The sequence below is a fragment of the Balearica regulorum genome, chromosome 29 (assembly GCF_011004875.1).
Source record: "Balearica regulorum gibbericeps isolate bBalReg1 chromosome 29, bBalReg1.pri, whole genome shotgun sequence".
Taxonomy (NCBI): Eukaryota; Metazoa; Chordata; class Aves; order Gruiformes; family Gruidae; genus Balearica; species Balearica regulorum.
This window is the reverse complement of record NC_046212.1, coordinates 629857-645574: the sequence shown is the minus strand read 5'-3', so window position 1 is coordinate 645574 and position 15718 is coordinate 629857. Positions and strand designations below refer to the sequence as shown.

General features: G+C 47.4%; 2 protein-coding genes and 1 long non-coding RNA gene across 3 annotated transcripts in view; 2 read left to right on the top strand and 1 right to left on the bottom strand.

Moving 5' to 3' along the window:
* LOC142598639 (uncharacterized) overlaps positions 1–15718 on the bottom strand; it is a 31705-nt gene that overhangs the window by 1758 nt on the left and 14229 nt on the right. The window contains exons 4-7 of the long non-coding RNA XR_012832698.1: positions 12181–12331; positions 7373–7598; positions 4085–4214; positions 3685–3776 (exon numbers count right to left, since the gene is read on the bottom strand). This is a non-coding gene — a long non-coding RNA (uncharacterized LOC142598639). The remainder of the gene's footprint in view (positions 1–3684; positions 3777–4084; positions 4215–7372; positions 7599–12180; positions 12332–15718) is intronic.
* Positions 1513–5653, top strand: LOC104635191 (keratin, type II cytoskeletal 75). The gene is made up of 9 exons (XM_010301914.2): positions 1513–2335; positions 2736–2950; positions 3180–3240; positions 3349–3444; positions 3708–3872; positions 4115–4240; positions 4635–4855; positions 5111–5145; positions 5251–5653. Exons 1-9 carry the CDS (start codon positions 1703–1705, stop codon positions 5460–5462), a joined length of 1764 nt encoding a protein of 587 aa, XP_010300216.2. The 5' UTR covers positions 1513–1702; the 3' UTR covers positions 5463–5653.
* LOC104635190 (keratin, type II cytoskeletal 6A) lies at positions 7479–15185 on the top strand. Its single transcript, XM_075737686.1, has 9 exons — positions 7479–7880; positions 8289–8497; positions 11173–11233; positions 11896–11991; positions 12183–12347; positions 12722–12847; positions 12982–13202; positions 13479–13513; positions 13938–15185. Exons 1-9 carry the CDS (start codon positions 7494–7496, stop codon positions 14141–14143), a joined length of 1506 nt encoding a protein of 501 aa, XP_075593801.1. The 5' UTR covers positions 7479–7493; the 3' UTR covers positions 14144–15185.

Genomic DNA, 15718 nt, shown 5'->3' with positions numbered 1-15718 from the left:
GGACAGCCCTCGTTAATTCTAGCACAGCCCAGATTAAAACCTTAGTCATAACGAAATGAACGGTGCTTGCACTCCACTCAGGGGCTTGAATTTGCAACGCGCGGAGGGAACTGATTACTAGTTGCTACCCATAACGTTTTTATAGAGTTCTTTAGGACAGACAGTCGGCAGCTTAGTCACAGAAGCGCTTCTCTCAAAGACTGCTGCTTGTTGCAACGCACAGTAGCTGAAACACTCCCAGAACAGTTACTTTAGCTTTGTTCCAAGGCATGTAATGGAAACATTAGAAGAATAGAGAGAAAAATAGAAACAAAAAGTATGGCTGAAAGGCAAAAAGAGATGATGGGCATCTGCAAATTACCCTCTGGGGACCTTCTGGTCAAACTCAGTTGACCGTGCAGCCTCCGTGTGTGAAATGGCAAGCACAAGTGCATGCTCGAAGGACGCATCTGCAAACACCTGGTCCATAGCCTGGTGCCTGCACGTGTCTTTCCACTGGCTGGGGAAAGCTACGACCTCCCAGCAATGCTCTGCAGCTGGCTGCTACCGCCTCTGATGAGCAGGCGTTCAGCTTGGGCATGGTATCCACAAGAGAGACATACCTCAGCAAACCCAAAGGGCTGCAGGGTCTGAGAGAAGCATGGGCATCCCTGGGCATCCAGACAAGACACTGGGAGTGACTTTCAAGCATCTTGCCTGCTCTGGGATAAGCGCCCATTGTACAGGGGACAGGGCGAGTCAAGACAGCACATGTCTTTCACCAGGGAAATGCACTATGCGACTTTTCCTGGGTGCTATGCAGAATAAGAGTAGAGGGAGTTGTCTGTGAACAGTGTTGTCGGCTCAGATCCCAAGCACTGAATTTCCTTGTGAGTAAGAGATATCGGAGGGGAAAGAGAACAGACGTGGGGAGGGGAGCCTGGGAACAGGCTTCACACCGTGTAGAGACAAGGTCACCCCATGAGTCAGGAAACAGCCCAAAAGTCTGCAAAGGTGAAGCCCTGAGAAATCGCCAAGTCAGGTTTTGTGTCGTCACAGCCAACGGTAACTCCCTCCCAGGTCATATTCTGGTTTTTCATCATTTGTTGTCAGTCTGAATCAGGATGAAACGTAGACACTTTTTGCAGAAAGAAAAGGTCTGAAAATACCATTCATAAAATTACCTTCCATGTCCTTCCCGCTCCCCAGCTCGTTTTTGATAGCTGATGGTCCGAGACTTCCACTAATACCCCATCCCCACCTTGACTCTTGCTTGGTCATAAGAACAAAAGTCCACAATTTCCGACAAGTCGGGACCTGAGGTGCTGATGCCCCGCTGGGGTTTACTCAAAACCACAGCACCAGGAAAACACAGACCCGCAATAACAGATTTCTCAGATCTCAGACCACTGCACCGTGAAATAATGTGCCTTTACGCAACAGAGGGATTGATTCATCCATGAAATAGAGATGAGCGAGCGCTTGCCCAACATGGGGAACCATCTACTGCAGAGGTGAAAGGAGGGAGTGGGAAAGGAATGGCTGTGAACAGGAGTTGAGCAGGCAGTATTCAGTGTTTTCTCAGATATTTCGACAGCCAGATCATGACTGTCACCAAAAATGCAACTCGTGCACTTTGTGAGTGTTTCATAGGTGCTTGAGCTCACGGCAAACTCACCGTCTGCTTTGCTGCTGGGTGTGCCGAGCCCAGTTAATCAGTAAGATGAGCACCACGCCAGACCCATCCCCAGCTAGTAAGGGTATAAAAGGGTCAGTCCCAGCCCGGGGGAGCACAGCTTCACCTTCCTGCCTTCAACCACTTCCTCGCTGCTTTATTCTTCCCACCGCTCTCACCCTGCTCACATCAGCTGCCATGTCTCGCCAGTGCGCTGCAAGGAACCAGAGCAAAACTGGCTTCAGTGCTGCTTCTGCCTTCATCCCAAATGCCAGCAGCATCAGCTTCTGCTCACCTTCTGCACCCCAAGGTGGAAGCTGCGGTACTGCCGCTGGGTATGGAAGATTTGGTGGAGGTTTTGGAAGCAGGAGCCTCTACAGTCTTGGTGGATGCAAGAGGATCTCCGTGGCTGGAAGGGGTGGTGGCTTCTACGGACCTGCAGGTTTTGGTGCTGGCACTGGGATCTCCTGTGGTTTTGGTGGTGCCTTCGGGTTTGGTGGTGGCATGGGTGGCCCTGGATTCCCTGTTGTCCCTGCTGGAGGCATCCATGAAGTCTCAGTCAACCAGAGCCTTCTGAAACCTCTCAATCTGGAGATTGACCCCAACATCCAGAGCATTCGTAAGGATGAGAAGGATCAGATTCAAACCCTCAACAACAAATTTGCCTCCTTCATCGACAAGGTGAGACATAAGATTTCTCGGTTATGCTGTGTCGATTCTTCAGTAGGGAAGCACAAACAAGGGCAAGTTATATCTTTATCAGCAACTTTGCTGCTCTTGAACTGCCATTTCTAACATCAGCAGCCTGGGAATAAAACCTGAGGGGTTCTGGGTTTGAGACCATTCATCCCATGTTAAGGCTGAGATGAAACCAGCCAACATGGGGAAAATGGTGATACAGGATGTAAGGAAGCAGAGTTTGCAAAGAGAGCAGGAATGTGCAGTGCTTGCTTGTATAAATTGTCAGCTGTTCCCCAAGGGCTGAGAGCTCCCACCTTTCAACAAGTGAATTGTGCCTTGCCTCTCTAAGGAAATTCATCCTAAAATCACTGTTTCTGAAACATTTCCTTTCTCTATCCAGGTCCGATTCCTTGAACAACAAAACAAGGTCCTGGAAACCAAGTGGGCCCTTCTGCAAGAACAGGGGAACAAAACAGTCAGAAACAACATTGAGCCCCTCTTCGAGACCTACATCAACAACCTCAGGAGACAGCTGAACAGCTTGCTGACGGACAAGGAGAACTTGGGAGGGGAGCTCAACAAGGTGCAAAGCCTTGCTGAGGACTTCAAGAACAAGTAAGTCTACCCAAGTCTGCCTGGAGAGCAGGGTGGGTTGCGTCTGTGCAATCAAACAAGGAAAGAAGGCGTTTTTGCTGATAGAATCTTTGCAGTAAGGCCCAGGTTAAGTTCAATATGAGACATATTCAGCCTCAGCTCCCCGTGGCTGAAAGTCACAGGCAGAAAATATGGTATATAATAACAACTTTTGTACAAGCCTAGACCAACTCTCAATTCCGTGCCACAGGTACGAAGAGGAGATCAACAAGCACACAGCTGTTGAGAACGAATTTGTGATCCTGAAGAAGGTGGGTGCACGCACGCTGTGTCTCCCAGCCTGTGTAAGCATAGCGAGAAACATGTTCTTCAGCTTCTCTGAAAACCGCTTCATTTTTGTGATGTGTTTCCTCTTCCAGGAGGTGGACGCTGCCTACATGAACAAGACAGAGCTGCAAGCCAGGCTGGACTCCCTCGTGGAGGAGATAGATTTCCTCAGAGCCCTTTATGAAGCCGTAAGCACCAGCATTTAAATCCTTCTCCCACTTTCCAATGTGCTCACCTTCCTTTCCCACTTCAGAGGCTCAGGACCAATTATTTTCCACTCTGTTGCACTAAATAAGTCAATGCTTTTTCCATTTCACCTGCTGTCTTAACCCTGCCTGGAAAAAATCACTTTGTACACCCAGGTCCACTCTCTAACTGGGGGGTTTCCTCCCTCCGAGCCACATTCATGCCTCATGCCTGCGACTCACCAAAATACCGGCTGCTTTTGCAGGAGCTGTCTCAGGTGCAGAGCCAGATCTCCGACACCTCTGTCATCCTGACCATGGACAACAACCGCAGCCTGGACATGGACAGCATCATTGCCGAGGTCAAAGCGCAGTACGAGGACATCGCCAACCGCAGCCGGGCTGAGGCCGAGTCCTGGTACCAGTCCAGGGTGAGTGCCAAAGATGGCTTCTGCAATGGGAAAACCACACTCCCCATCCCAAATCCCCACGGGGAGGTGGGTCTGACTGCGATTTTTATAACACGGGATGTCTTCAGATTTAATAATCCTATAAAGTTTGGAAGTGCTAATTTGGGATTGAGAACATACACATACACCCACATACCCAAATTCTGCTTGGCTCTAAATCCAATATATTTTACCTTGACCGGTTGTTCCTCTCTCCATGACAGTACGAAGAGCTGCAGGCTACGGCAGGCAGGCACGGCGACGACCTCCGTAACACCAAGCAGGAGATCTCCGAGCTCAACCGCCACGTCCAGCGGCTGCGGTCTGAAATCGACAGCGTGAAGAAACAGGTAAAGGGCAGCGTAAATGCCTAAGACTTAACTCTTGCTGTGGTCTAACCTCTTGGTTGCCCAGCCAACTCCAGGGAATAAAAATAAACGCATTTCAGTGAGTTCTGCTGGATCAGGAATGAATATGACAGCATTTATCTCAGTGCAGTAACATCACTAAGAGTAACTTAATGTAGTATTAGTAAACCTAAGGAGATGTTAAAAGGTGTGGAGTTAGATTAAATCCAGGTTGTGACCTGGCCCAGAACATGGATCAACTTAATGATCATTAAGATCACACCCATAGATGTTAACCCAAAGTCTTCTGCATCTAGACCAGGCATCATGACCTCAGGGTACAAAGAACTGGTCTATGCTCTAGGTAAGGAACGCAACCGCTGTTTTTCCTCCACAGTGCGCCAGTTTGCAGACAGCCATCGCGGATGCCGAGCAGCGTGGGGAGATGGCCGTCAAGGATGCCAGGGCCAAACTGGCTGAGCTGGAAGATGCTCTGCAGAAAGCCAAGGCAGACCTGGCCCGGCAGCTCCGCGAGTACCAGGAGCTCATGAACGTCAAGCTGGCCCTGGACATTGAGATCGCGACCTACAGGAAGCTGCTGGAGGGAGAGGAGTGCAGGTGGGTGCAATTTTATATCCCAATTTTCAGAGGTGCAATGGAGTCCCAGACCCTTATCAGGTTTAGGCTTCTCACACTGAGAAGACCTGAAACTTGTTTAAAGGCGAGCAATTGCCCATGAAGATGAGATATTTGGGAGGATGTTAGCCTTTTGCACAAAACTTTCCATTCCACCAAAAATATTCGTGCCTTTTCAACCAGCTCCCACCATGGGTTCCCTTTGAATTCTTACTGGCTCATTTTGCTCCCTAACAGGCTCTCTGGAGAAGGTGCCGGCGCAGTGAATATCTGTAAGTAACTTTTAAAAATAGTTTGGCAACTTTTACATTTGTCTCCCTGCCACTCAGAGCCCACTGTTTGTGGATGCCTCTAAAGAGAGTGTTTTCCTCTTGCAGCTGTGACCAGAACCACTGTAGGAACGGGATATGGAAGTGGAAACTGTCTCAGCTTCGGAGGCAGCAGTGGTGTTGGAGGTGGGCTCTGTGCTGGAGGAATGGGCTTCAGCTCTGGAAGTGGACAAGGCACAGCCGGGTCATGTGTGGTTGGTGGAAACAGCTCCAGCACAAAGTACATCACCACCACCTCTTCGACCAAGAGATGCTATTAAAGTCTGACATCAGCACTGTCAGCTAGCGCGTGCCAAGTTTTCTCTCGTATTGTGTGCAATCCTTACCCTGTTACTTGCAAAAGATGTGGAAGTCAAATCTAGCTGTCCTTATTTATATAAAACATGGCATGCTCCTGTTTGTTCTTTGACTCTCTGAAATCCTCGTTTCCCAGTGTTTGTCTAATAAAAGGCATGTGGAATTAATTCCGTCGCATCTTCCTTTTAATTTCAATTACTTTATAGGACCTTGGGGAAAAGAGTGGTTGACATAGCAGAGTAGAGCTGAAGGTAAACAAACCAAAGTCATACACACAGGTTGAGACCTTTCCTTCCTCTGCACTCACTGCAACTCCATGGACACCTCTTATATCCAACAGGAATAGAGCAGTTGGAGGTTCCATTCCCATTTGTGTGAGCAAAGCTTTTTTAGCATCAGTATCTTCCAAAGGATGGGAAAATACCTACTCTTCATAGTAGGCACTAGAGAAAACATCCTTCTATCTAAATTCCTACATTACGGCATCTCAGCATTTTCATGCCACCTTGATCGTGCCCAAACCCCTGTAATCTTTCAAGTTTTCATGTGATGAGTCATGTAGGGATATAAATCTGTTTTTTCCCAAGAAAGCAAGTATTTCAGCTCACGCTGTTCTGTACATGCACTAGCTGCAGGGGCTAATAAAATGCCGTCACTGCCATTACCATAATTAGAAATGGAAAAGACCCATTAAAATCCCAAACTCACCCTCTCTGGGAAGAATCATGTCCTCAGACACAGGCTGTGAGATAGATAAAACCCCTGAGGGTAAGGAAGGTTTAGTTCCCCTTCTCTGATCTCCTGAACAGCAGAAACGAAACACAAACTACAAAAGCACCGAAGTCCCTATTAAAAAAAAAAGAAAAAAAAAAATACTGTGCTGAGATTACCTGAGCAGATTGTGCCAGTTCAGTCTCTGACACAACCCTGCCGAGTGACTAAAGCACTAGAGGTAAACATGACGCACATTAAGTGCATGCTGACTCCTAGCCTAAAGAGAAGGTGATAAAATAAACCCCAGCTTGTCGTTAATCCTCTAGATCTAAGCACAATAACGCACTACTGGAAAGGAAACGGCTTGTCCTCTTCCACACCTGCCCATCTTTCTCTGGCATCTCTGGACTGTATTTCCACTGACACCAGCAGAACTGGTATTTGGTTTAAACACCGTCCAGCATCAAACAGGCACCCGATGACCTGGACTTTTACAAGTCAGGCTTCCTCTCTGGGGGACCGCGTACAAAATTTCAGTGATCTCAGTATGCAGCATTGCGGCTGAGCAAAGCATCCAGCCAACAGAAAGGCACGGGTATGTCCCAAATTATCACCTTTACCAGAAGTACCTCTGTGCAAAGTGCTGCCTGCAAAGATGAGCGCAGACGAAGACATCTAACTTCTTGCCTAGATCAGGACAGGTTGCTCCTACCCCAAGACAGCTGGCAACTGGGGAGCAAAGTCAGCTTTTTCTTTAGCAAAGCACATCAAATTGGCATTTTCAACATCTCTAGATTCCCTCTTCTGGCAACTTCAGTCCCAGTAGCTTTAAACTAAATGGACACTGACACCATTACCCAAGTTAAAAGTAAGCTCAAAGGGAACTTCCGGACATTTCCCCCCCCCCCCCCCCAGTAATCCCCACTCTGAAAAATACAGGTTAGAAAATTTGGTTAGCTTTATGAGCCTGAAGGTTGCCAGCCCATCGCTTTAGCGAGTCTGGTGATTAACGGGTTGGGAAAGGTGGCCACGTGCCAGCATACCAAACCAATTAGCTCAGTCAGCTGAGCTGCAGTCCTCTGCGGACAAGCCCAGCTCTCCAAGAGGATAAAAGGCAGAGGGGGACTCCTGATCCAAACTCTTAAAGATTTCTACTCACCTGCCATCTCACCTCATTGTCCTCTGCTCTTGCCACCGGCGAACAATTGCACAGAAGTCAGTCGGCATTAGGTCAAGAGAACTCACTTTCAGAGAGCAGTTTCAGCACTGCTTCTGCCACTATGCCTGTTAACCGAAGCAGCTTCAGCTCCATGTCCATGTCCCGCAGCAGTGGCGGAGGCATGGGACAGATCAACGGTGGTTTTGGCAGCAGGAGCCTTCACAATCTAGGGGCAAGCAAGAGGATTTCCATGAGCGGAGGGTATTGTTCTGCTAGATCAGGATACAGTTATGGGTCAGGTCATGGCGGGTTGGCATATAGAGTTGGTGGAGCTGGGTTTGGGTTTGGAGGAGGATGTGGCCCTGGAGGTATTCAAGAGGTCATGGTCAACCAACACCTCTTGGTACCTCTTAACTTGGAGATTGACCCCAACATGCAGAGAGTGCGGCAGGAGGAGAAGGACCAGATCAAATCCCTCAACAACAAATTTGCCTCCTTCATTGACAAGGTAAGACGTGTTCCACTTCATCCAGCCTGGCATGTTTGTCATTGCCTGTAGAGTAGGATCAGGATTGCTCTCAACATTAAATATTTACTTGTAAATCCTTCATGCACAGAGTTACGGATTTTGTCCAGCTTGTTACCTCCATATCCAGACTGTCTACATAGCTCATTTTGTCAGAGCTCTATAGACGGTCTGCATGTGGTGCAAATTATTTTTTTTGCAGTTGAATATTGCTCCTGGTTTCCAAATCTTCCTACCAATGATCTTTTGATGATATACCTCTCTAAAGCCCACTCTAAATTACATGAAGCAAAGCAAAAAAACCCCTCATGTTAAAGCTCCCATCTCATGAAAAGCAAGGCAGGTTTTGAGTTGATCCCAAATGATTTAAATTGTTCTGATGGGTTTCAGGTGCGGTTCCTGGAGCAACAAAATAAAGTACTGGAGACCAAATGGAGCCTCTTGAAAGACCAAAAAATTGTGAAAAATAACCTTGAACCTATGTTTGACGCATACATCAGCAACATGAGGAGACAGCTCGAGGCTCTAGGAGGGGATCGGCTGCAGCTCAGCTCGGAGCTGAAGGCTATGCAGGATGCTGTTGAAGACTTCAAGATCAGGTAAGCAACACACAGAGAAAGAAATCCGTCCAGTTTTTTCCCCCACTCTGTCTTCTTCCTGGATGAGTTAAAAGACCCAAGGCAACCCCAAAACTGTGAGACCTCAGAAAGGACTAAAGGGACTCAGTTCCCCTCACTTTAGCTGCTGTATTAATGGCAGCAGCACTCTACCCCTTGCAAGACGTATGCAATTTTTTGCAGGGACAGGTGAACTTTCTAAATGTTGCAAAAGGCTCAGATCGGCCATCCACAGGAGTTCAGGAGCAGCTTCTCAAAAACTTAGTCTACTCAGAGATTAAGCTTTCCAAATGGTTTCAGCTCCTGCATAGTCATTTTAATACAGACCAGGATAAAACCTGAATCTTAACAAGACTATTGAGCATTCTGAACACTTGTATTTCTTACTGATGGGGGTTCCTTTCCAGGAGAGAAAAATTGTCTAAGAAAGATTAAATTTAAATGTGTCTTTAAGTGGTTTTCTTTGGTTTTCTTTTTTTTAATTTTAATTATTATAATGTCCCCTAATATCAATGTATTGGATATTTTAGCATTTCTGAAAGTCAAGAGTTAGCTTCCACCCCATGGAAAGTCACTGAAATCTTGGGCGAGGGTTTCAGCTCAGGTCTTGGACTCTTTAGGCTGTCAGGAGGAGGAGTTCCTTCTCTCATCCACTCTTTGTACTTTGGAAAAACATCTATCAAGCGCTAGTGTCTGCTACCATGCCCACAAGGGATACTCTGCTTAATGGATGTGAATAAGTAAGAAGCTTAAATTGTCAATCTGGAACCAGAAAAACGAGAGATGAGAGCTAGGTGCAGGCTGCAATTCAAAACCAGGACACGCGCATTCTGCCAAAAACCCTCCGCTCTCCCTTTCTTGGGAGATCATGTGTCTGACACTTTCTGCCACCTTCACCAACAGTGCCTCTAGCCCAAAAGTAGCATCGGAACAGAAACGACTGCCTTGGGGAAGAGAAATCATCATCCACGGTCTACTTTGAGACTTCTTTTTTTATAGTTCTCTGTGCCTTCAGAAAAGAAACGTTTAACAGAGAAAATAATTCTGTCCTGGGTCAGTTTGGCCATGTAAGACCTCAGGGTTTTACAAATCAGCCATCGGATTTCCTTAATTCATTTTAGGATGTGAGAAATGACATTCCAGAGAGAAATATCTTTCTCCATCACCTACAGAAGAAATTCCAAAGAGGGCCAAAATAGCCAAATTCCAGGCAGCTGACTTGAGATGAATCCCAGTTGTAAGCACAATACTGCTACGGATTAACCGGGTCAGAGAGTGTCCTCCTCCTGTTCTCGTTGCAGGTCTGTGGTGAAAGCAATTTTAAATTTTGAAAAGCAATGTCCAACATTAGCACAGTCTGGAGCAGCAAAGCAGCAACAGAGATTGCTCAGCTGAGGAAAGACCCTTGGGTGCACAATGACTTCAGACAAGAAATCCTTTGACAACCAAAGGTCACATCGTAGAAGAGGTTCAGACTTTAATACTCTGCCTGTATCTGACAAAGTGGCAAATATTCCTTCTGGCTCCAGATCAGGGAATCTTTGGGCAAAAGTTCAATTACATCATACACATTGCTGGGCAGGGACCATCACCTTGCATTGTGGCAACAATGCCTACGCCTACCAAAAGGACGTCACTGCTTCTGTCCCCGTTTCCTAGGAATTTGTTCTTCTTACCTTTATTTATTTTAAACTTTGTGGATCCCAAGGATTTCTTCCTAATGCTTTGCTCTTCTGAGTCAAATACTAATCCATACTGCAATTAGAAATTAGACAAATGCCAAATTAGTTTTCCTCTTCTATGTGGCTAAGAGCTTAGAGACCCATAAAACTATATACAGGCTAGGACTTTGCTTTAATGGAAATGATTTTAAGGGTTGGATATTCTCGATATGTAGAAATCTTCCCTCATGAAAGGGTCATGAAAGGCTAAGGTTTCATTAGCTGCATGGATTCCTTCCTTTGAACTCCTGTCTTTCATCTCCCCCATATAATCATTTCATTTGAGCTGGGCATCAGTCCATGGCTACTGCTGGTTTTTATCCCTTCCCAAGAGTGGGACTGCGCACTGCTGCTGATCCAGACCTTGGCTCTCCTTGCCCAGGCCATCATCCTCCCTCCTCCCCAGCCATCCCCAGCCCTCCTGAAGCCACTGCGGGAGCTGGCGTCAGAGATCCCAGCTCTTCTGACTAACCCAGGCGTGGTGGCGATGAGCTCAGCTACGGCTCCACCCAGCCCTCCCGGCCTGAGAAAAATTTAGAGAGTACAAGGCTCTCATTCACAGCGAAAACTTCTGGGAGGATAAAACGTGCCTTTACTGAAGGCCTGCAGCTTTTCTAGATGGTCTCCTCCCACCATCTAGCCCAAGGGTGCTGCCTTTCTATCATAATTGGTGAGAGATATATATATATCTAATAATGCTACGTATAACATACGCACTGACATAGCAAGGACATGGCGTTATTAGGTAGCTACGTTTGTTGTTTCCACCAAAGACCTACACATCGGTGGTAAATGCCCCTGGGAACAGACTCTTTAGTCTCTCCACAAGCACCCTACAATGAATGTGTGGAGGAGGGATTTCCATACGCCCACGGTGGACGGGGTGGGTTGCAGTATGGAAGCTGTAAAGGGATGCTCACGTCCCCTTCCCAACAGGTACGAAGAGGAGATCAACAAGCGCACAACTGCAGAGAATGACTTCGTTTTGCTCAAGAAGGTGAGGTGCCAACAACAAAGAAGGGACACACTTTTAAAAAGCAAAACGCATTTGAATGCAAATAACCCTTTTTATCCGGCAGTGCCAAGTTGGCCAAAGCACTTAGCAAACGCGTAGTCATCCCTCCTTGAAGCAGAAACACCCAATTGTGCCAATGTGTCAGTCCTTGGCAATAGCTCGTTCTTGTTTCAAGCCCCTCATCCAAAATTCAGGTGAGTCCTGGTCCCCCAGGTACCAGATCAGATCTAGGTCATCCATACCTTGTAGTCATTCCACCAGATGCTCTGGCTCTTCTGCAGCCAGCCTTTCTGGATTCATTCCCACCCTCCACAGCTCCCCTGGTCCCAACCGCAGGAAAAACTTCCACTATTTCAAGCACTGTCCAAAATATCTGTCTCTGCACTAGCAAGAAAAGGGAAATTCAGTGGCTTCTGACATGTCAAAAGTTGCTTAGATTTATGGACATCATCCCTCCCTCCCCCCCAAAAAAAAGGTGGAGGGAGCAAACAAATTCACTCTTGGCTCTGTTCAAAGGCACAGAGGTCAAGAAAGTCTTCAGTTCTGGTTTGTCTCCAAAGGTTTGTATGAAATGACAATTAGTCTTTGTACAAGGATGCAGATAGGCATGGTTTGGTTCACTACCTCTTTTGTCACGGTTCCAGGATGCAGATGCTGCCTATGTGAACAAGGTGGACCTGGGGACCAAGGTGGATGCACTGACAGATGAGATTAACTTCCTGCGAGCCCTTTACGAAGCAGTAAGAATTTCCCAAATTTCCTCAGTTCTGCTATTTCCCCAATTTCCTTGTAGCAACCAGATTGAACCAGCCTGAGAGAGATGTTTGGAGCTGCAGTTCCCCTCCATCCCTACCCCTCTACTACACATCATCTCTGAGACGAGCACAAGGGTGAACATTTGGGACTGAGAACGAATTTGTTTGACTTACAGGAGCTGTCTCAGATGCAGTCACAGATCTCCGACACCTCTGTGGTCCTGTCCATGGACAACAACCGAAATCTGGACCTGAACAGCATCATTGCTGAGGTCAAAGCGCAGTACGAGGACATTGCCAACAGGAGCCGGGCAGAGGCTGAGTCCTGGTACCAAAGCAAGGTGAGGATGTGAAAATTAACCAGGTGAGCTAAGAAAATTTTTGTTTAGCATTTCCCAAAGGCTATTTTATACTGGAGAGCGCAAGGAGAGAGCAGAGGGGAGTAGGGTGTAAAATCAAATCGATTTGGATAGGATTTCATTTAGTTTCTTTGACACATGAAAATGCCATTTTGACAACAAAAGACAAAGCATAAGGAGATAGAGGGAGGAAGGAAATATGTTAAAGCTCACAAGGAAGAGCTTGGATTGAGTACAGAAAGAGACAGGAGACCCAGTCAAGAGAGGATCAGAGCAGGGTCAATCTCTACCAATGAGTTCAAGCTCCTGCCCAGATCTGACTGTGCCTTGGTGTCTCATCTCCCTGCCCATCTCAGTACGAGGAGCTGCAGCTCACAGCTGGCCGGCACGGGGACGACCTCCACAACACCAAGATGGAGATCTCAGAGATGAACCGCATGATCCAGCGGCTCCACTCGGAAATTGATAGTGTAAAGAAACAGGTATGGTGCACAGGATCCCTCCAAACACAGGGGCACCTCCATCTCCACCACCTTGCTCTACCCTTGCAAGGATGCCTGGAAATCGAGGTCCAAACCTACTGAGCAGTCACCAGAGCTATTTCCACTTCTTGCAGTGCACCAGTTTGCAGACAGCCATCGCGGATGCCGAGCAGCGTGGGGAGATGGCCGTCAAGGATGCCAGGGCCAAACTGGCTGAGCTGGAAGATGCTCTGCAACAGGCCAAGGCAGACCTGGCCCGGCAGCTCCGCGAGTACCAGGAGCTCATGAACGTCAAGCTGGCTCTGGACATTGAGATCGCGACCTACAGGAAGCTGCTGGAGGGAGAGGAGAGCAGGTGGGTGGCTCCCCTTGCAAACCAAATAATGTCCAATCCTGTAGATGTTTTCAGATTTGCCTTGCAATAAGAGAGGGAAGGGCCACAAAAACCTGAAGAGAAAGCACCCTCCTATCCTACACAGTTACGGGTGTTATTTCAATTACTGTCAGACACTCATCATCAGACCTTTAACACTCTAGACCATTCTGTTAATCCAAAGTCCTGGTGCCAAACTGTTGCTTGAAATTGTCCTAAATAACAAGCCCTTCCTTCTCTGTCCTCTCTTTCTTTCAGGCTGGCTGGAGAAGGCGTTGGTGCAGTGAATATTTGTAAGTAATCTAGCTCTTAAGCCATAGATTGACTATTCATTGAGTTATTCCTTAAATGTATCTGGAGCTGAGGATAAGACAATGAAAATGAGCTATGCAGCTAGTAGTTACCAGCACAAAAATGGAGTATATTAGGGTTTTGCAGTGCTCTGCGGGACTGGGGAGGCAAAGAGCCTGACACCTCTTTTCTCTGGCCAGCTCTGAACTTGAAAGGTTTTGTACACTGAGCCTGTCCCTGGGAGACTCAGATGTCAAAGGCCAGCTCTGCTACAGGATACGAAGAAAAGCCGGGGAGTAAGATGTGTGAAATACAGGCAGTGGTAGACTGTCCAAGAAAAACCATGAATGTGTGAAACTAAAGGTTGAAATCCCTTCGTACAAATTCCAAACAAACTAACCCTCTACCCATGGCTTCCCATCACAGCTGTGGTCTCATCCGGGAGCAGCTACAGCGGTGGGAACACGCTGGGGCTGGGGTCAGGCATCAGCAACAGGCTCAGCATGGGGGGAAGCGGTGCCAGCTCCAGCAGCGGGAGCTGCCTGGCTGCGGGATTCAGCTCCGGTGGGGGAAGCAGCTCGAGCATGAGGTTTGTATCGAAAAGCACCACCAAGAAGAGCTATCGGAGCTAAGTCGCAGCAGCACCTGGCTCACCTGGAGCAGAAGGGGTTGAGCACCATCTCCTGCTGTCAGCACAAAACCTTTCAACACCATCCAAAAAGCCACGCTTATCACCTTCCCATTAGGGGAAAACATATTCCCTGTGCTACTTATTGGCTTGGGAGAGATGCCTCTCCAAGTCCAATTAATCCTCTGCATAAAGCCTCACCTAGCTGCCCAGTGCTGCTTGTCAATGAGTAATCAACCTTCCCATTAATGGGTGCCATCATTAGAGCTCAGCTTGCAGCTTCCCAGGGCTTCCTTTTGCTCCAGTGCCCTGGTGCAAATCCAGAGTAGATGCAGGACTTGGATTTATACCAGCATACGTGAAAGCAGAACACGTCCCTTCAGCTGCTTATGGTAGAAAGCAGAAGGTGTGTTGAGACCACAGGCTTTTGTGTTCCCTCCTAATCAACCCTGCTCCCCACTCCTGGGCTTGCTCTCTCCAAAGGCTTGAAGAATTGAAAATGAAGCCCCTCTCAATATAGAGGCACTTGCTCTGTTTCCCAATTCCTCTTGAATTGCTGTCGTTTCACTCCAGGGCTCTCTCGCTCTTCCTAAATCCAAAAATGCAGCCTTCATTTTCCATAGGTGAAAGGGGTTGGCTCTCTATAACGTCTAATTCCTCACCCACCCAGTACGTATAATTTAAGCCAAAAGACCATGTAACCTACAGGTTGCTAGACCCTATCCCAGCAGCAAACCATTCTCCTTTCCACCAGCCAGAGTGAGCTTAAAGTAGAGACAGGGGTTAAAAATACAGGAAAAACAACAAAGAGGAACAGCAGGCTTTGGTAACACAGATTTTACATAACCTGGAAAAACATCTCTGCTTTAGTGCCTTTGTTCTTAGCTTTTTTTTTTTTCCCCCTTCTTCTCTTTTTATAGAAGGGAGAGGGAGGCAAAGAGGAGGGTTGGAGAATTATATGCCAAAATGTAACTAGCTCATTTCCTCTCATCTTCTGCTCCCATTGACTGTACGAGTTTTATGAAATTTCTTCAATAAACTGCAATCAAATTTATCATGAGCAATGTGGGGTTTCTGTGCCATTATGAAATTCACCTAAAAGGGTAATTTTAGAACAAGGTTTAGAAGGTTTGCCATAGGCACTGGCTGTCACTTGGAGCTTTCCCATATCCTCCTCCTCCCCATCTCAGTCCTGGAGAGGAGGGGGAACACTGAGGGGTCACAGAGCGGCAGTACCCAAGCACTTTGGGAGGTCTTCCAAGTTGCACAGCCATCAGAGCAAGACCAGAAGGTGGGGATGGTTTCACCTGGCCATAAACACCTACATCCAAGCCAGCCAAAGGACAGAAACAGACACTTTTGGATCAAACAATTCGTTCCCTCTCCCTCTGTGGGACTGAAAGACCTCCAGGCAGTTGGCTGAAGATGTCTGCGTTGCAGGAGCACTCCAAAAGGTGTTTTAAAGTCAGGAAAGATGGATCCCACGCATCAACTTCTGGAAAGGCCGGTTCCAGACCTGCAGCTTGCGCAGGGGAAACAGGAGGGATTTGTCTCCATCCCCTCTCCAAAGCGGCCAACA

What these genes read in the sequence shown, in the direction of transcription:
- LOC104635191 (XM_010301914.2), top strand. Translation starts at nt 1,703, where the DNA reads ATGAGCACCACGCCAGACCCATCCCCAGCTAGTAAGGGTATAAAAGGG. An exon ending in AATTTGTGATCCTGAAGAAG is followed by an intron (nt 3,241 to 3,348) that starts GTGGGTGCACGC and finishes TTCCTCTTCCAG; the next exon opens with GAGGTGGACGCTGCCTACAT. An exon ending in TCGACAGCGTGAAGAAACAG is followed by an intron (nt 4,241 to 4,634) that starts GTAAAGGGCAGC and finishes TTTCCTCCACAG; the next exon opens with TGCGCCAGTTTGCAGACAGC.
- LOC104635190 (XM_075737686.1), top strand. Translation starts at nt 7,494, where the DNA reads ATGCCTGTTAACCGAAGCAGCTTCAGCTCCATGTCCATGTCCCGCAGC. An exon ending in TGCGAGCCCTTTACGAAGCA is followed by an intron (nt 11,992 to 12,182) that starts GTAAGAATTTCC and finishes TTTGACTTACAG; the next exon opens with GAGCTGTCTCAGATGCAGTC. An exon ending in CGTTGGTGCAGTGAATATTT is followed by an intron (nt 13,514 to 13,937) that starts GTAAGTAATCTA and finishes TTCCCATCACAG; the next exon opens with CTGTGGTCTCATCCGGGAGC.